Here is a 24907-nt window from a genome sequence, read left to right on the forward strand (position 1 = left end):
TTACATTGACCCCCCTCCCCCCGGTGCTCAACTGGTACTTATCTTATTAACTCCCAAAAGGATGAAAGATGAAGTAGACCTCAATGAAATTTGAACTCAAAACATAAAGATGGATAAAATGCCACGAAGCATTTTGCCGTGTGTGCTAATGGTTCACTCAGCTTAATCATCATCATCATCATCATCATCATTTAGCATCCATTTTCCATGTTGGCATAGGTTAGATAGTTTGACTGGAAATAGTAAGCTGCAAAGCTACACCAAGTTCCAGTTTGTTTTGGCTTGATTTCTATAGCTGGATGTCCTTCCTAATGCCACCCACTCCACAGAGTGTACTGGATGCCTGTAACATGTCACTGGCACAGGTGCCTTTTACATCCCACCGGCACTGGCCATGACTACAATTTCATTAAGCTTGATGTGTTTTCTCAAGTACTGCAAATCGTCAACAGTCTCGGTCACTTGCCATCATCTATGTGAGACTTAACATCCAATGATCATATTTCACCACCTCATCTGACATCTTCCTGGGTCTCTTCTTCCACAGGTTCCCTCCACAATTAGAGATCAGCACTTCTTTATGTAGCTGTCCTCATATATACGCAATAATAATAATAACAATAATGACAACAGTGGTTTCACACTTTGACTGAAAGCTAGCAATTTTAGGAGATGGGGTAAGTTGATTACATCAATCTCAGTGTTGAACTGGTACTTATTTTATCGACCCTGAAAAAATGAAAAGCAAAGTCAACCTTGGCAGAATTTGAACCCAGAATGTAAAGACAGGGGAAAATACTGCTAAGCGTTTTGTCCAGTATGCTAACAATTCTGCCAGCTTGCTGTTTTGATAATAATAACAATTATTTCAAATTTTGGCACAAGGCCAGCAATTGTGAGGGGTGGAGAAGTTGATTATATTGACTCTAGTGCTCAGAATGCAAATAGATCAAACATACTTCAAGGCATTTTGTTCAATGTTTTAATAATTCTTATTTCTTTACTGCCCACAAGGGGCTACACACAGAGGAGACAAACAAATGGATTAAGTCGATTATATCGACCCCAGTGCGTAACTGGTACTTATTTAATCGACCCCGAAAGGATGAAAGGCAAAGTCGACTTTGGTGGAATTCGAACTCAGAACGTAGCGGCAGATGAAATACCACTAAGCATTTCGCCCAGCATGCTAACGATTCTGCCAGCTTGCCAATGTTCTAATAATTCTGTTATAATAATGATGATGATAATAATAATAATAATAATAATAATAATAATAATAATAATTTCAAATTTTGTCAGAAGGCCAGCAATTGTAAGGGATGGAGTAAGTTGATTACATCAACCCCAGCGTACAACTGGTACTCATTTCATCGACCCTGAAAGGTTGAATGGTAAAGTCAACTTTAGTGGAATTTGAACTCAGAATGTAAAGCTGAGAGAAATACTGCTAAGCCTTTTGTCTGACATGCTAATGATTCTGCCAGCTCACCACCTTCAATAATAATAATTAGGAGGAGAATTCTTTCTACTATAAGCACAAAGACTGGTACTTATTTCACTGACCCTGAAAGGACAAAAGGCAAAGTCAGCCTCAGCAGAATTTGAACTCAGAACATAAATTCTGCTAAGCATTTTGTCAAGCTCAGGGACTGGATCTAAACTGACTGAAACATTACATGACTCTTTTCTCTAGATGAACTATTACTCGAGCTTTTGCTATGGCTGTGGAAATGTTCTTTGTAGGCCATATGAAGCTGATCAGGTTTATGCTGTTGATGTTGTTTCAATATCTTTAAGTCAATAGTTGTCAAAAAAAGAAAAAAAATGGATAGGAAGGTATGGGCATAGGGATTAGCGCTAGGCTTAAGGAGGAAGGTACAATATGACTGATGAGAGGAAGAGAATGACAAATGTGTCAGGTGAGTTTTGGTGGAGGTAGTATGTAGCTATCTAACTCTCAGCAAGCAGAGACAGTTGTAGTAGCAGTAGAAAAGGTAAAGTGAGAAGACAGCATAACCATGAGCAAGAGGTTCAAATATGTTGGTGGATGAATGAGTAAGATTCTTTCTTCTGGAATCACTGCCTAGAAATCAAGAAGTGGAAGTCAAATTGCATGTGAAATTTATATATTGTTCTCATTGTAACATGTCACCATATATGTTGCCCCTTCCCCTGTCCAACAACAGCTTGACTTCTTTAAATGTTCAGCTTCACTCATTGATAACCTGCATATCAACGTATTATTTTGATTGCTAATTTTTTCATCCTTCATAGATTGAAAGTTTCTGGACATATGAACTTTGTCATGGGAAATACATGAGGCAATATCACGAAAGCAAAGATTTAGGCAAGGTAAGTGAACATTTTTGCATTAGAAATTCTTCTATCTCTTCTATGGCTTGAGGTTACAGTGTGTGTTGCAATCGCATGTCAGACTGTTATAATGTCTACTCCAGTATAGCAGTACAGTTAGTTAGACAATTAAGATATGACTATATATGACTGACTACCCTGACTGCTCAGTATCACAGTATTTGTAATGACTAGCACATACCACTCATCACATGGGAGGGGTGTTCCATTATTACTATTATCCCATAACACTATGTGTCGAGCAGAAGTCCTTTGGGCTGCTCTTAAACATATCTGTATTCACACCACCAAAACTCATAAGGCTGATACTCAACCCCACTTTTTGCAGTATTACGCTAACTCTTTATCTGGTCAAATCTATTGACAGTAGCTTTTTCTGTGGCAGGAGTTGAATTCAACAGTGTAAGTGAATGACGTGTTGTGTTATTGCTATAGCTTACAATTGATAACTATATCCTCTGTGATACTTACTTATAGTTTGGTGAGCCAACCAGAGAGCTTCACAGTCATTTGATATGCTACAATATAGCAACCAAATCTCCTTTAAATTGCTCTTTCTTGTTTTAGATAATCTATGTCTGAATAAAAGAATGAGGTGAGGTAATGGCTGAAATGTTTTTGCTCATAGTTCAGGGCTATCCTAGGCTCAACAGCAAATCTTTATTATTCACCTTTGAAAATTTTAAATGTTCATCGATACAATGCAACACCAGTGTCATGACTGAACTGCTGATGTCTTGGCACTCTGATAAGTCAAACATTTAAGTTTTTGAATGAGTCCCTCACCAACCTATGGCTTATAAGTGCAAAATGTTTATGACAGACGTTTTTTTTGTGTTGCTCTTAAGAACACATCAGAAGTGGACAAAACACCTTGTGTTATTTGGTTATGTGTTCCTTTATGTTCTGAGTTCAAATATCATCTAGGTCAACTTTGTTTCTTCTTTGAAGGTTGATAAAATAAATACCACAAGTTCCGGGTTGATATAATCAACTAAAACCTTCAAGGTGGTACTCCTGTGTAGTCACAATACAATCACTGAAGCAAGTGAATGAATAAAAGAATTTATTCTATATATGGAATGTGTCACACACAAATCTTAAAATAGTGAAAACTCTTTCATTGACTTCTTATCATGGCTTTACAATTTTTGATAGTTTTAAAATTATTTATTTTGCACTCCAATCTTATAAATCTCCTTGTACACATGCATCCATGCACATGCATGTGTGCATGCACACGCATGCACACACACGCGTGCACACGCACACTATAAGTTCTTGGCTGTTGAAAGAGTAAGACAGCAACTGTAGGTAACTGAAAAGTCATGAGATGTATTTTTGAGTAGAAGTGCTCAGTGTCTCCTTCACATCTGATTGTGCTTCTTGTGTAGGGAGGTCTAAGAATTCCAAGGTGGAGTCTTTCATCTTCTGATTAACTAATAATATAATAATGCCTTCCACACTGCAAGTTTTCTGTTGTGTCTCTAACCTGGACATTTAATTCCATATGTTTCAGTGTACCAAACCTTCAGGGAAACTTTTCATCAAAACACTAGTAACTTAACCAAGGGCAAAATTAGGGTCCCTCATACTTTTAATCCAACAGTAATGACTTGTAACCTGTTGTACATAATAACTCTATGAAACCTCCTTGTCTTTTATAAAAGGTTGTATAAACATTGTCATCATCATGGTAAAATAGGCTTCGAGCTAATAAAAGATTCTTTAAATTCTAATGTACCTACTTAAAAACGGAGGAATGTTTTGAATAAAGTAATCATCATCATCATCATCATCGTCGTTTAACGTCCGCTTTCCATGCTAGCATGGGTTGGACGATTTGACTGAGGACTGATGAACCAGATGGTTACACCAGGCTCCAATCTGATTTGGCAGAGTTTTTACAGCTGGATGCCCTTCCTAACGCCAACCACTCCGAGAGTGTAGTGGGTGCTTTTACATGCCACTGGCACGAAGGCCAGTCAGGAGGTACTGGCACGAAGGCCAGTCAGGAGGTACTGGCACGAAGGCCAGTCAGGAGGTACTGGCACGAAGGCCAGTCAGGAGGTACTGGCAACAGCCACGTTCGAAATGGTGTATTTTACATGCCACCTGCACACGGGCCAGTTCAGCGGTACTGGCAACGAACTCGCTCGAATGTCTTTTCACGTGCCACTGGCACAAGTGCCAGGAAGGCGATGTTCGTAATGGTTATGCTCAAATGGTGCTATTTACATGCCCCGGCACGAAAGCCAGACAGCTGGTGCTCTGGCAACGATCACGCTTGGACGGTGTTCTTAGTGCAATATAAATTAAAATTGTTGATTTGGAACTGGACCTGGGCCTCACAACTGTTAGGCTTTACTAATAAAAATTAAGCTCTATTACTTTTTATGAATTTTTATATATTTGATCCAAAGGTTCAATTTATACCATTGATGACCAATGCACCACTTTGTTAATTCACTGTTTTTTTTTTGCAATTCCTTGTTGTTACAGAAACGACAGATACAGGAATATTTCCTTGGTTACAATAAAGGATCAAATTTAGAAAGGTCTGGATGTAAGTCAGGTTGCTTTTCTTTTTGCTTTTTTTTTCTTTTCTTTTGTAAATCTCCCTCATTGGCTCACTTTTGTAATTTTTCTCATCATTTTTATCAACCATTGTCATTATTATTATTGTACCTGTCATGATTATTATCACCACTATCATCATCATCATCATCATCATCAATATTTTCATTATATTGACTTTAATTTATAGTATCACTAAATCATTGTTTTTGTTATTATCATCATTAACCTTTTTTGTTATCTTTTTATTATTGCTACCAATATCATGTTGATTCCTACTCATTAATATCATTAGTATCATTAATATCACCATTCTATCATTAGTATCACCATTCCTTCAACCTTAAGCATCATTATCAACTTTTGCCACTATTATCCCCACCATTCACTACACAAATATACCTCCTTTGTGATCATCCCATTTATGAATAATATCACCATCACTAACGCTACTGTCATGAGCCAATGAAGAAGCTACTAGAAATAACAGCTAAATATCCCTCAAATCATATTTTCATGCCAGCAACAAACCTTGCTATCAATCCATTAAGAACAACACCATCTTCTCTAGCATCTGCCACCATGATTCACTGAAGGAGCCTCTTTGCAGCCATTCAGCCTGCTTGAAATAGCAGCCAAACCTTTCTCAAATAACTAATATCCCACAGTCTTAAAAAGGTAAAGGTATACTTAGATAATGTAGACCTGAAATAAAGACAGGATAGTCACAACTTAAATGACTTATACATCTGCTCAATCAGGGTTGACCTGGAGCTAAACAACTGTTAGCAGCATTTGTATCCATTTTCAGGAAGAAATATTACCCTACCTTACTTAGAAACAGCTGAAGGTTGGCAACAGAAAGGGCATCCAGCCATAGAAAATTCACTTCCACAAATTCCATATGTCCTAGAAAAGTGGATATTTTAAATAATGATGAAACAGTGACATAAACTCTAAAATTCAGTTAGTTCATTGGTAGAGTATTGTATTAACCCCTTCGGTGGAATGACAGACAAAGCTGACTGTAGTGGGATTTGAACACAGGCATCAATAAATACTACAACACTTTTTATCCATTTCTTTTCTGATGCTGACTCTATCTCTCCATTGTCGTCTTTGTCTCACTCAAATAACAGCTTAACTTTGGACAATGCTTGTCACAACTGAAGTTTGAAACTGTCGGCCTGATGTAAGAAAGTTATCTATACAACCATCTTTATGCCTCTTTAATTGCTCACTCGATGATTTCCAAGAATAACATGAATTTTATGTTGCTTTTTAGTGAAGCAAAAATTAAGTTGTTCCTCTTCTTTTTATTGTTTCCAAAGTATTTTTATCCCTCTTGATACAACCCCTTGAGACCAGCCCTGTTTCAGTGAGTTTTTTATTTTAAAGTGATCCAAATTGAAACTTTCCTTAAAATTTCACATTAATTTGTTGCAAACTCCAGCTTAATAATTGCAAAAATTATTTTACTAAATTCTTCATTATTTTCAAAATTTAATTGAAACAAAATAAAGTATTCAGAGATCATCATCATCATCATCATCATCATTATCATTTAACGTCCACTTTCCATGCTAGCATGGGTTGGACGATTTGACTGAGGACTGGCAAGCCAGATGGATGCCCTTTCTAACGCCAACCACTCAGAGAGTGTAGTGGGTGCTTTTATGTGCCACTGGCACGAGGGCCAGTGACACGGTACTGGCAACGGCCACGCTCAAAAAGGTGTTTTTTACGTGCCACCTGCACGAGAGCCAGTCCAGCGGCACTGGCAACAACCTCGCTTGAATGATTTTCTAACATGCCACCAGCACAAGTGCTAGAAGGCAACACAGGTAACGATTACACTCTAATGGTGTTATTTACGGGCCACTAGCACGGAAGCCAGACAGCTGCTCTGGCAATGAACACGCTCGACAGTGCTGTTAGTGCTCCACTGGCGTGGTGACCAGTCATCGAGTATGGTTAAAGTGATCTAAATTAATACCTTCTTATATCAGAATTTCATGTTAATTTATGTTTTAAATACCAGGTTAATAATGACAGTTATTTTACTAAATTATTCATTATTTTCAAAATTAACTGAAACAAAGGCAGTGTATTTTAACAGAAATATGGTAACAAAAAGGTTAATGCACCAGTCAGATACTAGAGTCGATACTATCGACTCCTCTCAAGACTGTTGGTCTTGTACCTAAACCTCTCTCTCTCTCTCCACACACACACACTGAGCAACAATGAAACTGAATATTCTTGAAATTTCTAACAAATGTTTAAAAATGCCTGAGATAAATTGATCTAATTAGACTAAATAATTTTAAAAACTAATTAACTTCATATTAACCCTTTTGATACCAATCCAACATGGAACTGCCTTTGGTACAAAGTTTCTGTTTTAAAGTGACCTAAATTTAAATCTATCTAAATTTCATGTTCATTTAGACAACAGATTGATAATGACAAAGTTATTTTATTAAATTCTTCATTATTTTCAAAATTAAATGAAACAAAACCAGTGTATTTTAACAGAAATATAGTAAGTAAAGGTTTATATTTTCTACCATCTTGGAAGTGATGATAAAAAGGGCCAGTTTTGTCTTATCTGTTTTGATACTATCCATCTTAGACCACTCTTAGGTCCACAATACTAAACTTCCTATGTTAAAGTAATCGAAATTAAATCCTTCAGTCAAAATTTCATATCACCCCAGCACTTTATACTATTATTTATCTCTTACAACTCCTTCTGATCTTTTCTTCTTTCTCTCTCCTCCCCTCCCCTACTAGATGTGAGTTGCCCTGCAGATGCCTCTACAGGAACCTACTCTACCCCTAAACTTTCATAGTATTCCCCTTGTCCCCTAGCATGATACTGATCCTCCTACCTCCCCCAGGGTCCTTAGTCCTGTGAACTGCATGGCAATCCCAATAGTGCAGGTGGCACAAAAAACACCCAGTCCATGCTGTAAAGTGGTAGACATTAGGAAGGGTATCCAGCTGTAGAAGCCATGCCAAAGCTGACACATCGGATCCTATCAATCCATCCAACCCATGCCAGCTTGGAACATGGATGTTAAATGATAATGATGAATGGCGAATTTCCCAAACAGTCAGAGGAAGTTAAATGTAAATGTAATTGAGAATTTCAGTAAAAACTGTCTCCCACTTTTAATCATTGATCAAAGTAATTATTTAAACAAAGATGATTGATATAACAGTCTTTACAAGCTAATTTGATAATCCCATTTCTAACATGTCGGTGTCCATTGGATAAGTTGTTAACCAGATTCTCTGATCTTTTTTTATTTGCAGCTTCAAAAGTTAGTGCCTCATCAGTAGGAAATCCACCAGTAAGTATTAAAAGATGTTATAAAGTACCTAATTCTGTTTGTTTCTGTGTTACGGTGTTACACATCCAGCATAATTCTCAAACACATTGCTTTTATACAGCAAGGGATGTGTGGAATCTTTTTTTTTTTTATCCACTTCTTTATTCTTGCATGGCTGTGTGCTTAAGAAGCTTGCATCTTAGCAATGTGGTTCCAGGTTCAGTACCACAGCATAGAATCTTGGGCAAGTTACTTCTACAATAGCCCCAAACCAACCAAAACCTTATTAGTGAATTTCATAGACAGAAACTAAGAAGCCTAGTGTGTGTGTGTGTGTCATTTAGTAAATACAGGATTTAAATGTGAGCTACTATAAGTATCATGCTCCAATAGTACTGTAATTAGATGAGCTTGTATAACCATGTATTATCCTGTAATATTCCAAGCTCAAAGCACTCAATATGAGGTCATCTCATTAATCTACCATCAGAGCATGAAACTTATTGTAGCTCACATGTAAATCTTGTGCCTATTGACATATTGATCTCTTATTGAATGGAATATTTTTTTTGTGTGTTGATCCTATCAATAACAGAACAGTGCCTTATATAAGTATGTATATAATTTAGTTGTCTAAGAATCTATGGATCAGATTAATTTATGAAACATTCTATACATGAAATATATATTATCATCATTTAAAATCCCTTTTCCTGTGAGGGCATGGGTTGAGCCATTCGACAAGAAAAGATGTGCTAGGTTTTATTTCTACTTTGGGATGGTTTCTGCAGCTGGATGCAGAGGTCAAGGTACAAGGTGAATCTAAGAGACAGAATAGGATAGAGGAACATAAAAGATGGATGTGCACTGAGTGAAAATAACGTGACAGATGATCAGAGATAGGGAATAAGTTGAACACAGAAAATATCAGCTCAGCTCACTGAGAGGAAGTGAAGGAAGTAAGTAGGATAATATAGAAGATTGATGGAGAAGTGGGTGCTAGAAGATGAGTTAAATGCTTTAAATAAGGTAAAAAAAGTGCCTTTACTCTTTTTTTTAAACTTTTTTTATTTGTTTCAGTCATTTGACTGCAGCCATGCTGGAGCACCGCCTTTAGTCGAGCAAATTGACCCCGGGACTTATTCTTTGTAAGCCTAGTACTTATCCTATCGGTCTCTTTTGCCGAACCGCTAAGTGACGGGGACACAAACACACCAGCATTGGTTGTCAAGCAATGCTAGGGGGACAAACACAGACACACAAACATACACACATATACATATATATATATACATATATATGACGGGTTTCTTTCAGTTTCCGTCTACCAAATCCACTCACAAGGCTTTGGTCGGCCCGAGGCTATAGTAGAAGACACTTGCCCAAGGTGCCATGCAGTGGGACTGAACCCGGAACCATGTGGTTGGTAAGCAAGCTACTTACTACATAGCCACTTCATGGCAATCATTTATTATTTTACATTTTGAAAAAGTGGGTGATAGTATTTTCTATGGAAGAACTATTGAACTACCAATATATACAAAAATGAATTGTACAAGTCAATAGTTGTGTTTGACCTTTCATTGCTAATGTAACCATTGTTTAGTTTCCTTGGAATTTATCTTTATATGAAAGACTCCGTACTCATTATTACCATTACTGTTATTGTCATCATCTGTTTGTTTGCTGACCACTCTGCTAATTTTTTATTCCATGAACCTTGTGGCTGTTGATTGATAGTTGCTTATTTTGTTCTCATTCTAGGTACACACACGAAAAGTTGATGGTCTTGACTTACCTTACTTCCAAGTAAACATAACTGATGGCACAGTTTGTGACCTGACTGGAGGACCAAGACAGGCAGCTATTCTTTATGTGTGCCAACCAGAAGGCCGAGGAGAAATCTTTGAAATGAAAGAAGTATCCACGTGTGAATATGAAATTATTGTGCTCACATCAGTTCTCTGTAGCCACCCAGATTTTAAGTAAGTCTCTCTCTCTCTCTCTCTCTCTATCTCTCTCTATCTCTCTCTCTCTCTCTCTCTCTTTCTCTCTCTCCCTCTCTCTCTGTCTCTGTCTCTGTCTCTCTCTCTGTCTCTCTCTCTCTCTCTCTCTTTCTCTCTCTCCCTCTCTCTCTGTCTCTGTCTGTCTGTCTCTCTCTCTCTCTCTCTCTCTCTCTCTCTCTCTCTCTGGTTCTGAACTACACCATAAGAGGTTGGTGGTTCGAATTGCAGTCATCATTGTTGTATATATGAGTGTTTGTCTTTATCCAACACACTTTTTCTCTCCATTGCCATCGTAATTTTGACATCCGCTTTCCCATGCTTCCATGGGTCAGATGGAATTCATTGATGCAGATTTTTTTATGGTTAAGTCGCCTTTCTTGTCACCAACTTTTGCCTGCTTCCAGGCAAGGTTATATTTCCTTATGGCCTGACATGTTTTTCACCAACGATTGGAAATGAGCAACGGCTGTATCACAGTGATGCTCATTCACAACCATCACACAATATCAAGGCAAGAATACACAATGGCTGAAACCAGTTAAAGAATATATAAAATTCTAAATAATTAATAACTTTCTGTTCTGACACCTGAACTGCTCTGTGTCTTTTACAAATTACCACTTGAGACTTAACTGAAACAAGACAGTGAAAATGAAGTAAAGGATGAAAAAGAGAGGTGGGAAAAAAAGTGGAATAATATAGCAGAAGATGACAAAGAAAAAAAAAATATATATATATATATATATATATATATATATATATATATATTTTCTTTGTCATTTTGTGCGGGTGACACGTAAAAGCACCCACTACACTCTGAGTGGTTGGCGTTAGGAAGGGCATCCAGCTGTAGAAACTCTGCCAAATCAGATTGGAGCCTGGTGTAGCCATCTGGTTTCACCAGTCCTCAGTCAAATCGTCCAACCCATGCTAGCATGGAAAGCAGACGTTAAACGACGACGACGACGATGTATGTATGTATGTCAATTTCTTTTTTTAGTAAACACGGAATGCAACCAGCTAGATTTAATCTCTGGTTCATCTACAATAAGTTAAAATATTCTCTCTCTTGCTCTTTCTCTCAAGACTATAATTCTGTATTCCTGTTATTTAATTCTAGACCCAAGAATCCACATATTGGCAAGATAGATTGCCATTCTGTTGAAGGTGCTCCGGTGCGTCCTGTAAATATGGACCATTTGGCTGAGGAAAATCGATATGGTCTTCCTTTTGAAGATGAAGCTAATGTAAGCAAGGCATTAACCTCTTTTATGTAATTTCTTTTGCTTCCAAATTAATGATCTTCCTTTGACCCACTTGTCTGCAACAACTAAATTTAACCCTTTAGCATTCAGATTACTGTCAAATGTAATGTTTATTTGTTCATATTGTCTTGAATTAAAGGGTAAAGACCCCTTTCAGTCATGAATGATCATGGGATTGCACCTAGAAATTTCTCCTCCAAGGCACAAATCCAGGCAAGATTGTTTATAGAAGACCAGCAATCATCCATGCATACTACCCTCCCCTCTCCATGACACTGATGTTATCCAAGGGAAAGGCAAAGGCCGGTGCAGCTTGGCACCAATGACATGACAAGTCATTTCTACTGCTGAGTGAACTGGAGCAATGTGAAATAAAGTGTCTTGTTCAAGAACACAACACACAGCTCAATTCAGGAATCAAACTCACAACCTCTAACCACTGAGCTATGCGTCTTGAATTAATCATGCATCATCTTGTAGCTTCAAGATTTTGAAGAGGAGATCGTTCATTTTTAGAATGACATTGTAGAGTAGATGTGAGAGGCTGGATCTGGCCAGTTTGAACATAAAACAGGTAGAATATTTAGGCCTGTTATGGCTAAGGGTCAAACATTAACTTTCTAAACTCACATAATTATCCCTACACTTCTTATTGAAAGACTACTGACACATACAAACATATATGGTTTGGGTCAATCCGAGTCTTATAAGTGAAATTGAGTAGATGGAAACTATGCAGAAGACCTTATCCCTCCATCCTATACTGCACTCAGTAGAGGAGTCTTATTTTGCAGGTACTTAATGATCTCACTGGTACTGGGACCACATAAAAAGCGCCCAGTACACTCTGTTAAGTAGTTGACTGTAGGAAAGACATCCAGTTGAAGAAACCATACCAAAGCAGATGTAGAACCTGGTGCAGCCCTCTGGCTCGTCTGTTCTTGTTGAACTGTCCAACCCATGCCAGCATGGAAGAGGGGACATTAAATGATGATGATGATGACAATAATGTATCTGCAGAATGATAAACCCCTTATATACCAATTCAATTGTTGAAAACAGTGGATATCTAGTTTTACACATCTATGTGTCTGTGTAAATGTGTGTATGCATACTGATATATATACATAAATCACACAATATATATATGCACATATAAGTATGTGTATATATACATATACACATACTTATACTGATACATACACATATATAAACATATACAAAAGCATTTACTCATATATACGTATGTTACAAAGAAGAACACTGAAATCTGTTTGAGATTTTTGATGAAAAAATATTTATTCTTATAAACAAGATGTTAATTAGAACGACAAAACACTGAGAGTGTTTGATGATTATTATTCGTGGATTGGTGTAATTGTTGCAGCAGTTAAAATTTTAGCTGGTCCTTGTGTTGCTGTTACCATTCATCCATTGTGGTTAGCTGTTGATTGTGCTACTGTCTTCTGATGTCTCTCATTTACCGTCCATTTATTGTTTTTGCGTTGATCCAGTGTTTGGTAAACCATCTGTTTACTACAACCCTTTCTGATTGGTCTTATGTCTATCATCCACTGTTTGTCATAGTAGCTAGGGTGCATTGAATATATAGTGATGGTTAGTCTCAGAAAGATGCATGCCAAAAATGTAATTGTTGTTGGAGCCAATTCCACATGAAGTCTTGATTGGTCAGATTTTTTTTATGACATAGGCTTGTTGGCACTCCATCGCTTACGACGTCGAGGGTTCCAGTTGATCCGATCAACGGAACAGCCTGCTCGTGAAATTAACGTGCAAGTGGCTGAGCACTCCACAGAAACGTGTACCCTTAACGTAGTTCTCAGGGATATTCAGCGTCACATAGTGTGACAAGGCTGACCCTTTGAATTACAGGCACAACAGAAACAGGAAATAAGAGTGAGAGAAAGTTGTGGTGAAAGAGTACAGCAGGGTTTGCCACCATCCCCTGTCAGAGCCTCGTGGAGCTTTAGGTGTTTTCGCTCAATAAACACTCACAACGCCCAGTCTGGGAATCGAAACCGCGATCCTATGACCGCGAGTCTGCTGCCCTAACCACTGGGCCATTGCGCCCCCACATGACATCGGTAATATTCTAGCAAATCACAACCTCAGCTATAGTGATCTGATTGCTAAATATTCCTGTTACATGACTCTCCTGCCAGTGAAAATGTCCATTCACAATGAATTGAATTGAAATGATGAGAACAATGCAGGAATTGCAGATGTGAAGTATTTAAAGGAGCATGCATTAGAAAAGGATGAATGCAAGACTAAAAATATTGGTTAAGTTGCATAGGTGGTGAGCAGCTCATCTAGCTGAAAAGAGCCGGAGCACTATCAGAAGATATTTTTCATGCACAATGCAGTGCTGTCTTCCGCATGAAGTACTGTACAAGCATGTGCTGTAAAAACCAGTTATGTGAAATAAAATCAAAATGAATGCTATGCAAGAGAAATCAGAAATGTTAAATGTTAGCCCAGAGAATAATTGTAAAAGTACTAAGAAAGATTATCTGAGGAGGATATGTGTATGTATATGAGCCAGATGAGTGCAGCTAAATGTGTAACTGAGTGAGTGACTCATACATAGTCATGTGCATGTCCACTGGTGAGTCAGTGTAGTGTCTACCAGTGGGTCAGCAGTTGCATATTCATGTGCATTTGAGCATGTGCACTTGCATTGAAATCTACTGATTTGGTATTGTGAACCTATTCAGCTATTTCCAAGCTTAGGGACATAAGCAGCTGAAGTAGGCTGGCATCTTCTAACTATAGTAATTTTATGTCTACTGTTAGCAATGTGTTTGTAAGTGTCTATGTGCATGCTATGCATTTTATAGTGTGTGCAATGCAAATGTATTCAGATGTATGTATGGGATGCACATTTATGTGTTTAGGAGTGTGTGAACAGAGAAGAAAGAAAGAACAAATATGTAAAGTCAGTGTAGCATCGACAGACCAAGCATCCGCAAATGTATGTGCAGGCCTGGGCAAGAATTTTTGAGGAAGACTATCAGTTACCCATGCAAGCAAGTCTCCCTTCTCCACACCATCAATCCTTATCCAAAAGAAAAGCTGCCAACTTGGGTAAATACAGCTTGGCATCAGTGTCATCACAGGTGTTACTGTCCGAATGTAATTAGCCAGAACAGATTCTGTAAGGCATATTGCTTGACCCTCTAACTTTCTTAGCCATTCACTTTGGAAAAATTTGGACTCGGTACAGAGAGTCAGAATAAATACTGCATGGCATTCTATCCAACAATCTAATGACTCTGCCAATGTGCCATTTTGTGATTGAGATTTGGTAGATGAAAACTGTGCAAAAACCATTGTATATCATCATAAATTTTATGTCCAATTTCTATACTGATATGATCTGAATCATCATGGTCTGTATCAGTTCTTCATCAGACTTACTGGCCTCCTAGTTAGTTTTGGGGACCACATTTCACTTGTACTTTGTATGATATCATTATATAATTTTGTTTGTTTGTTCAGGTATTTGACAAATCAAGCCTCTTCAAGATAAATTTACATGACAAAAGGAAATTCACACAGAAAACTGAGGTGTACGATCAGAAAACAAAGATAGCCATGTCGACAGGAAATGGTGGTATAGGACTAGCTACAGATGAACAGACTATCAGAGATTTCCTCAGTGGAACAGATTGTCTGAAAGGTGTATGTAAAACATTTAATTCTTTACAATGCTTCAAATATATTCACATTTCTGATCACAGCTCTTGTCTTGGCAAACCGACTTCAATAAACGATAGACAAGGTTCAGAAGAAAGTTAATGGATTGTTTTAAGCTATGCCTTACCAAAAATCTTTACTCTCTGGGTCATTACAATACTATGTCTTCTCCAATTCATTTGTTATACTATTTCATCAATGCAGTTTACTACTAATCTCTTCAAATTTGAGTCATTATTAGAAATAGGCACCAGATCATATGTAAATGTTACTTGAATAAACTAACATTCTATTCAAGCGTTTGCTCTATCTTACTACTCTGCATTATCTTCAGTACATTCTGACAAATTATTTCTCATTATAATTATCTCCAATACAATGTTTATCATTGTCATAGTCATTACTATCTCTGTCAACATCATTAGGATCATTATTATCATCAATATCCCGTTTTGGTGGCCCATAAAAAGCACCTTTCAAGTGTTGGGCTTCATAGAGGCTATGTAGCTGATGCTGGTGTCATGTAAAATGAACCTATGTAAAATGCACCTTCCGAACACTAGGCCTCACAGAGGCAATGACAAATGATATGCTTGAGAAGACCCATCAAGCCAAGTGAAATCATAGTCATGGCAGATACTGGTGTCATGCCAACTGACATCCATTCCGGTGGCATGTAAAAGCACCCATCACACTCACGGAGTGGTTGGCGTTAGAAAGGACATCCACCTGTAGAAACAATGCCAAATCAGACTAGAGTCTGGTGCAGCCTCTCAGCTTACCAACCCTGGTCAAACTGTCCAACCCATGCCAGCATGGACAAGGGATGTTAAATGATGATGATGAATAGTCTAATGTTCTGCTTTCCATTTGTCCATTGTCATTGGTTGCTCAAGTCCAAACCAGCTGACTAGTCTCCTTCTCACAGTATTTATTTTTACCAAATCTTAACTGTTTTGATACCAGCCTACCCGCAGGGACCACCTGTGGTTTTATGAAGCAAAACTACCTATATTAAAATTATCATATATTTAAATTAAAATCTTCTTTCATAATTTTATGTGAACACTATTTTAATAATAAAATGTGTCTAAATTTTTTTCATAATTAAGATATAAGTACAAAAGGGTTTAATATAGATTTTTTTTTTATCAACTGGTCTGTCTATTTGTCCTAAAGTAGAAATACATTAGATGATTCGCTATACTTCATCTTAAACTATTCTCATTATTTCACAGGGTGCTGGATGGTGGAAACATGAATTTTGCTATGGCAAATATGTTCGGCAATATCATGACGTAAGTTGGTTCCTGCCATCCTATTCTGTCTTCTGCTTTATAAGCTCCTCGTTTTGTGCTTTTGTCTTCTTTTATCTTTCCTTCTCCCACTTTTTCTCATTTAACATTTATTTTATTTTTCTACTATGTCTTGTTTCTATAACATTGTTGCCGTTGGTAAAAGGTATTTGACTTATACTGTATTAATTCTTCTTTAATATAGGGCAATGATGGACGTACTGTTATAACTCTTGGTCACTGGAAGCTTGACAAACATTTACAGTGGTTGCATGCTAATCCTTTGAAAAAACCAAAGCCAATAGGAAAGAGAAGGTGACCTTTTGCTTAAATTCCATTTCAAAACACATTTTGGAAATTTTAAATTAAAATAAAGTTCTTTACTTTTGTAGAGATCCTTTTATTTTTATCAATAAAATATTTTAAGGGTTCAAACATTGAAAGTAAATGACCCTACTCATTCTTTGTCATTTATGCTGCACCTATTCTACACATCATACCATGCCTGTTATAGAACAGTTTAAAAGGCATTTAATTTTTACACAATACAAACATATTCCACTCTATATGCATCTTAAGCCATGCTCAATGTGCTAGAAATACCAGTCAAATCTCAATCTCCTTCAAATCACATAACTACTATCTTAAAACAGGATAGATACATTGGATAACATAGTCCTATATGTACTATGTCTAAAAACAAAGGACAAGATTGCTGAACTGGAATGATTAGTAGGTCTGTTCACTCAGTTAACTTGGGATTAAACATCATCTATCTATATATATATATTTCACACAACACACCTTGACTACTACAGTGCAGCTTGAGAAGCCTTTACTTCTTTCACACAGTACACAACACAACATTCTGTGACTTATATAATAGCCAATTTACTGCTAACTTCTCAAGCATAATCAAGGCAATACCAGTGGCATAGAATAAGGTGTGTAGGCCACACAGGGTGGCCATTTTACAAATGTGTTTGCTATAGTCAATGCATTTAAGTAAGTAGGTGGCCAATTTGGCTACTATAACTTGTGCTGTGCCACTGGCATGATCTGTTTTAAAACAAAGTAGAGCTATATTACTTATACAAAGTTATAAGCAATGGTTTTGCAAGATTTGTTCTCATGATAATAGTGTTCTGGTTTGATTTATTTGGCTGGATAACGAATATACTCAATAGCAGTATTCACTCAATGCAAAACAAGCTAGTAGTATATATCACTGGATTTCTCAACTTGAAATAATATTTGTGTATATATTATTATTACTTTACATATAGCAAGCACTATTGATCAGTCTCTTAATCAGCTGTTGACTGGCAGTCACAACAATTTCAATATTTATCTAAACAAACAGTAAGTGATTTATGAGTGCTAAAGAGTATCTCATTTACTGTTAAAGAATCCAATATATTTTGAGAAAGTTACAGCCTTGGTTATGGTTAAATTCTCTGGAGAGCTTAGTCTCACAGTAGTGTTTAGTCTTTTGTTTTTGATGGTAAAGTGATAAACAAGATGTAGGAACAGCAGTAGTAGATGTACCTACTGCCCTTCATCTATACATGGTCTCATTTTGTAATTTAATATTGCTACTATTTGTTATTCACAGAGTACAGATAATTGGGGTGATGAACTGACAACTATATGAGAAGTTAAAGATTCATATCTTTTACTTCCACTGAATTATGTCTTTGACCTAAGAAATTTAATTCTTTGAAGGTGAAATCCACTTTTCTCTGAGTCTTAAAAAGTACAGTAGACTGTTGCAGACAGCAACTGCATTGTAAAATTGCAAAATTGTTTGGTACCATGTTGTGGTTGGTTCAGTTCCTCTTAGAGGAAAGAACATCAGTCCTATTCAGGAGCACATTTATCTCTGATTTGTTTAATGCTGTAGAAAAGCATGATATACACCAATTCAGAGTATTATTGAGATGAGAGAAAGGATTATCTAATTGTTTCTGATATGCGTTGCTGTTTCTTTTCTCTGCTATATTCAGTTTCTTCTCTCTTCTATTCACAGGAGTATTTCTCTACTCTATACTGATGGAGACTTCTGTGAAGCCAATGGAAAGAAGAGAATTGTTGAAGTTAAATTAAAGTAAGTTATTTTTCAAAATATATCAATGATACAGCTTTGTAAAACTTTTTTTTTTTGCCAGGACGTTTTCTCTTTTTTTATCAACCATTGTTATTCATTTGAAATTGAGATTAGAAAGGATATACCAAGCAGGGAAGCAAAACCTAATATCAAGATGTCTTAAGGTAAATTTAGCAAAGACAAAAGTTTTAGTAGGCAGGAAAGAAGACAGGTCTCTGGTGTCTTAGGGGAAATGGTCTTGCTCAATATGCAGATAAGGACTCCATACACTGAGCCCAATGTAAGCTATGAATACACAAGAAATACAGCAAAATCCCAGGCAGACTAAGAGAGAGCATAAGCTTCATATATGATAAATGCACTGGAGCAAACCAGAAATAAATTCTCTCTAATGCCCAGATGGCTCATTAGAAGTAGCTGATAGCTTTTGTTAAGAAGGAGACATGATTGGCTAGGGAAGTGGCTGCTCTGAAAGCATAGTAGCCAGAATAAGAATGGGTTGGAGAAAGTCCATGGAGCCACTGCCTCTTGGTGACAAAAGTCTTTTCCCTCAGTGTGAGCAGTACTCTTAATCTGTCATTTTCTTTAACACCATAACTTGGCTGTTTAATGTTTTTAATACAGTCTACTCTGTTCTAATCATTTAGATTAGGTTTGGAGACATTCCTCCATTTCTGCTACTAGTCTCAGAGGTAAAAAGGTCATGAGCAGTTCTTCTTCTGACTAAACCCTGAAAACAACAGTAAAAATAGGATTTTGCTTCACTATTATTTCATGTGCTTTTTTAAAAATTTTCTCTAATATGTCTGTTATGTAAGACACTGGAAGTTACATCATCAAAGTTCTACATTTTTACTATTTTACTCAGGTGCATTGAAGATTTAAGCAGATCACATTCTTTTGCATTATACATCATGGAACCCAAAACTTGTGAATACATTTTAGGGGTAAGTAAACTAATCTGTTTCCAATGTGTACTTGCTGTTCATTTATAGAGATAATAAGTGGGACATTTTGCAACAATTAACATTCACTGTGTCCCTATATTAACACACAGAATTTGATAACGGTAACATTTTGTTGTGGTTATTGTTCCTTAGCCCTAGACCAGCTCTTGTCAACTAGAACTATGAACAAAAACATTCCATCATGCTATTTATGATATTCCCATCTTTGTTATGCTTTTCCCCCAGATATATCAATGATAACATTATCTAACATGTCATCCTTCTTTATTAAAACAATATGTTGTTATTTGGCTGCTATTTTTTGCATGTTGAGCACTAATATTGAAGATACCCCATTGGCTTGTGAAATATTTTGTTATAAAACATGGTGGTCATCAAGAAAATGAAGATAAATATGTAATGCAAATGACTTAGTAAATTTAATTTTTGGCCAGATTTTATATTTTAACAGAAAAATTAATAAAGACTGACAAAATATAGATGGAGGAAAGTTAGTTTTTTTTTCCTCTGCACTATTCCTATGCTTGTTCACACTGGTGTGCTGTTGACGAATTTCAGGAAGCATGTAAGTTTTGAAGGATGTAGTGCCCTGACAGCTAACAACTGATGTGGGTAGTTTACTCCATGCTTTGGCAATTCTGAGTGTGAAAAATGCATCTCTGCTGTCGTATGTATGACCACAGTATCCAACGTGCTTTTTCTTTATTTAAGACAATAGAAAGTAATTTAAGAACATTTGTATGGTCTCATGACCTGCTGGAAATACCAACCAAATATCTCTCAAATCATGTCCTCCATCTTAAATAAAGATTTTGACATACACCTAACAATATGAGATGGTCATAGTCAGAATATCTTTGTAGGTCTTCACTATTGAGGCTGACTTAGAGCTATGCAATAGCAATCTATTGCTACACCAAGTGCCTTCATGGCTGGGTTTTACTGGTCTGTATTGATTTTGTTTAACTGCTATGGCTGTGCTAAAATTATAGATTTGGATACTGTTAGCACAAATGCCTTTTACCAACTGAAAGAGAAACATTGGCTTTGTTTTGGACATTTTTCTTCTTTTGCTGGTCAGCCAGAATTATGTACCTTGTTTGTGTGACAAGCATAACTTTTGCCAATGACATTTTTTTCTTTTACATTCTTTTTCTATGCTTGCAAAGATAGTATGGTATAGTTTACCATTCACTACACAACCAACTAGGTGTGGAACTATTTTTTTTTTTTTCAGTCAAATAATCACATGAATAAGCAAATTATGTGATTTTGCAACTGCTGAATGCAACAGCTGCAGTCAATAACATAAGACATTGTTTTCACAATTATTGATTTTTTACCAGTGGTGGTAGTCTTTTTTTTTTATCAGTGCTTGATAAAGCAGTCAGGTAACCATGATCAAGCAATATTTTTTGACTTTTTCAATAACTGAATACAACAGCTGCAATCACCACCATCAGTATCATCATCATCTGGAACAATATTCTCATGATTGTTTTTTTTTTTATTGCTAGTAGCAGTTGTTTAACTTCAGGTTATCCCTGATGAAGTAGATCTATGATCAAATGTGTTCCAGCTGTCACCAAGTCATCCAAATTTAGACAGTGTATTTAGGACTACATTTCTGTTTTAAGAGAGTAGGATGTGATTTGAGAGAGATTTGTTTGCTTTTTCTTACAAATTGAACAACTGTGTAGAGCAATGTTCAGGATTGTCTTACCAGCATTATAAGTCCCTAGGCTAATTAATGCACTGAACCCAATAGTATATATTTATTGACAGCAAACCAGAGTATGTACAGATTAGAATTGGACCCCTAGACCTGTGAGGACCCGGGCAACTGTTCAGTGTGGCCATACTTAAAGACAGTACAGGCAGTATTTCTTAAATGATGTGCCACAATACACTGGTGTGTTGCAAAGAATACTGCTAAGTGCACTGCACATTTTTTAGAATATTTTTAAGGCTTTAGAAAAGCCATAATAATGTTTGTCTCAAAAACATGTCATTCACAATTTTGACACAAAGTATTATTAATAAAACAAGATAAGTAATAGTTTCCTATATTCTTTCTACATTTTTAACTTTAAAACATTTTTCTTTTCTTTTTTTTTTGTTTTTTAAGCTTTCAATACATAGTGCTCTAGTGATTTTTAACTTTCTATGGGAGTGCAGCAGTAAGTTTTTGTTCAATCGCCTGTGTGCCATGGAGTCAGAATGTTTGAGAAGCAGTAGTGTAGAAGCTCACTGTCATAGTCTAAGTTTTCTATTAGTCATAAGAGGAGTGGGGAGTGTCCATCACCTTTGTTGGCCCTAGTGAACAGTGAAGTGAGATCAATGAGATTGAGGTCTGCAGGAAAAATATAAGGAAGTACAAAGAGGAAATTCCAGAGGATAGTAGTTCTGATGAAACAAAATAAGGATGTGGGGCATGCAGCTAAGAAGTTCAGAGGAGCAAGGATCATTGATATAGTGATAGAAATGACAGAAAAAAGAAACAGCACAGTTGTAAACCAGTGGTTGTAGTATGTTGGTGAGTTGTTGTTGCCAATCAGACTTCAGCTTTTTCCATTGTCTAGGAGTTAGAATGTGCAGTAGCAGTACTATCCCAAAATATATGATATATACATTAATATGGGTCTCACTAGTTGCATGACTTTCAGAGGCTCCCTGCAACTTTTTGTTTTGAGACCCCATCTCTTCAATCAAAATTTATAATCTACACACCTTTTATTCATAGCTATATTTTACTTTATTCTATCTGAAGTTCAATATTTCATATTATCCTAAAAGACTTCTTTAAAAGTACAAGTTAAATTTATTTAGGGCTGGAACTATCATATTATTTCATGTTTAGGAAGGCCAACATTTAATAGGATTGAATATTTAATTGATGGACTCACAAATATTAGAAGACAAGCATTTCAATATAACAATTGTGAAGTATAGTTGTCTCAGCTTTTGTATACAAAAAGTTTATTCAAAAATGTTAAAATACAAAAAAATTTCAGTCCAAAACAAAGCAAACTATTTAAAATTATATATTTTTGAAAAATAGACGTGAATGTTCTCAAAGACTTGATAACAGTCGAAAAAGCCTTTTTTAAATTCTATATTTCACTGTTAGCTGTTGCAATATTTCGATTGGATTGACAATTCTACAATTCAAACTGTAAAGTCAAAATACCAAAGATGCAAAATATGAAGAATTTCTTACCTTTCTCTGAAATCACAAATTCAAGGGAAAAATAGTACCTTACAAACTAAAATACCTCAATCATAAACTAGTTACCACTGAAGAATTGAGATACTTGGTGACAGTGAACAAACAATATCTGTATCCCTATATATGTACATAGGTAGGTTCAATTCAGCAAAGTTTCTGGAGTCCCTTTTGGCAAGTGACTTGAAGGTTCAGCTGCTGAACTTTGTTTAAAAAAGTAAATAAATGAAATAAGACAATTTTTTTTTCTTGAAAGTTCTATATATAATAGATGTGTACAAACAATTCTAGCAACAAAATTCTTGATAAAAATTGTAAACTTTGCTTTTTTTTTTTTTTTTGGTTTTTGTTTCAGATTGAATCAACTATGTTCTGCTCTCTATTAGATAAAGCTGATGAATATGGAGTGATGCCAGTTTCTGGAGATTGAAGCAGTATTATTAGTGTTGGAAACTAAAATATTTTTATACATTAAAAAAAAAATCTATAAAAACAATGTATTGTTTCATTTTATTTGCATTACATAGATATGTAAGGGCATGGCTATGTGGTAAGAAGTTTGCTTCTCAACGACATGGTTCCAGGTACAGTCCCTCTGTGTGGTACCTTGGATAAGTGTCTTCTATTATAGCCTTGGGCCAACTAAAGCCTTGTGAGTGGATTTGGGAGATGGAAACTGAAAGAAGCCTATCATGTATATGTGTGTGTGTCTCTAACCAGTGTTGGTGTGTCCTCATAACTTAGCAATTCAACAAAATAGTACCAGGCTTTCCAAAATAAGTATTGGGGTTGAGTTGTTCAACTAGAATTCTTCAAGTAAAAGATTTTTCTAAGTTATACTTCTAGCATCTCTTTCTAGGTGTGATGTATGTAACAGCAAATTCTGAGAGCTCTATGGAGCATCACCAAGAAATATGATGCTTTGTGGTAGTGAAACTTTGATAGTGACATCTCTTGTTTAGTTCCATTTCAGCCTTGGCCAAGCAGATCTATTATTAGAAACATTCTAACTGTGACTATCCTTTCTTTTTATGATATCTAGGATTATATTATCCAATATGTCCTGTCCATTTTCTGATATTTCTTGCAAATTGTGTGTTCATGTAGAAGTTCCTTCATGTGCCTGTAGGTTCATGGTGGTCACCGAAGAAGTGGGTTAGGTGAACTCAGTTGGAACAAGACAGTTACTGTTTTGGTGCACTTATGTCTAGTGGTGTAGATCCCAACAATATTTGGGGCTAATATGAATATTGAAACTTGAGTGGCAAGCTTGCAGAATCATGCTGAGCAGAATTTCATCCATCTTTACATTCTGAGTTTAAATTCTACTGAGGTCGACTTTGCCTTTCATTATGGGGTCAATAGAATATCAATTGAACATTGAGGTCAATGTAATCGACTTAACCCTGAAATTGCTGGTCTTATGCCAAAATTTGAAACCAATATGAATATTGAAACTGATGGGATAGTTTCAATATAATGACATTGTAATAATATTCCTGAATGTTCAAGACTCTGTTTGGGGTAATTAAACATGGAATGTAGATTACAGCCTAAAGTCAATCCTGATTAAGAAAACTGATGACTAAAGTATTAAAAATAATTACTGAGATTAGCAAAACACTGGCATTATGCTAAATTCCAAAAAATATCATGAGATTTCTTTTTCACGGAGTAATAGGAATTTACATATTCCTCACTCTTTATTAATATGGCCACATCCTTCCAGTGTGGTACTAATAATAAACATTATGTACAAACCTAGACACATTTTGATATGTCTTCTAAAAGGGTGGTGGTTCAACTGAAATTACCACATATATAAACTGATATATCCTGTTTGTTTTCTACATCTTGCTCTTTAATCACTTCATACTTGACTGAGTAGCATTGTATATATGCAAGCTTGGCTGTGTGGCTAAAAATTTCATTTTGAAACTACATAGTTCCAGATTCAATCCCACAGCATAGCACATCAGATATCTTCCACCATTGCCTTATGCAATACATATATATATATATAAATGTG

General features: G+C 36.2%; 1 protein-coding gene across 2 annotated transcripts in view; it reads left to right on the forward strand.

Moving 5' to 3' along the window:
• LOC106871104 (endoplasmic reticulum lectin 1) overlaps nt 1–23371 on the forward strand; it is a 38429-nt gene extending 15058 nt beyond the window's left edge. For both annotated transcript variants that reach the window (XM_089360588.1, XM_089360589.1), the window contains exons 4-14: nt 2278–2355; nt 4879–4942; nt 8275–8312; nt 10056–10276; nt 11418–11544; nt 15085–15267; nt 16521–16580; nt 16783–16892; nt 18607–18684; nt 19553–19631; nt 23234–23371. In XM_089360588.1, the coding sequence (XP_089216714.1) occupies nt 2278–2355; nt 4879–4942; nt 8275–8312; nt 10056–10276; nt 11418–11544; nt 15085–15267; nt 16521–16580; nt 16783–16892; nt 18607–18684; nt 19553–19631; nt 23234–23308 (1113 nt within the window). In that variant the 3' untranslated portion in view covers nt 23309–23371. The remainder of the gene's footprint in view (nt 1–2277; nt 2356–4878; nt 4943–8274; nt 8313–10055; nt 10277–11417; nt 11545–15084; nt 15268–16520; nt 16581–16782; nt 16893–18606; nt 18685–19552; nt 19632–23233) is intronic.
• The last annotated feature ends 1536 nt before the right edge of the window (nt 23372–24907 follow it).

This window comes from Octopus bimaculoides, chromosome 11 (genome assembly GCF_046866305.1).
Source record: "Octopus bimaculoides isolate indiv1 chromosome 11, ASM4686630v1, whole genome shotgun sequence".
Taxonomy (NCBI): Eukaryota; Metazoa; Mollusca; class Cephalopoda; order Octopoda; family Octopodidae; genus Octopus; species Octopus bimaculoides.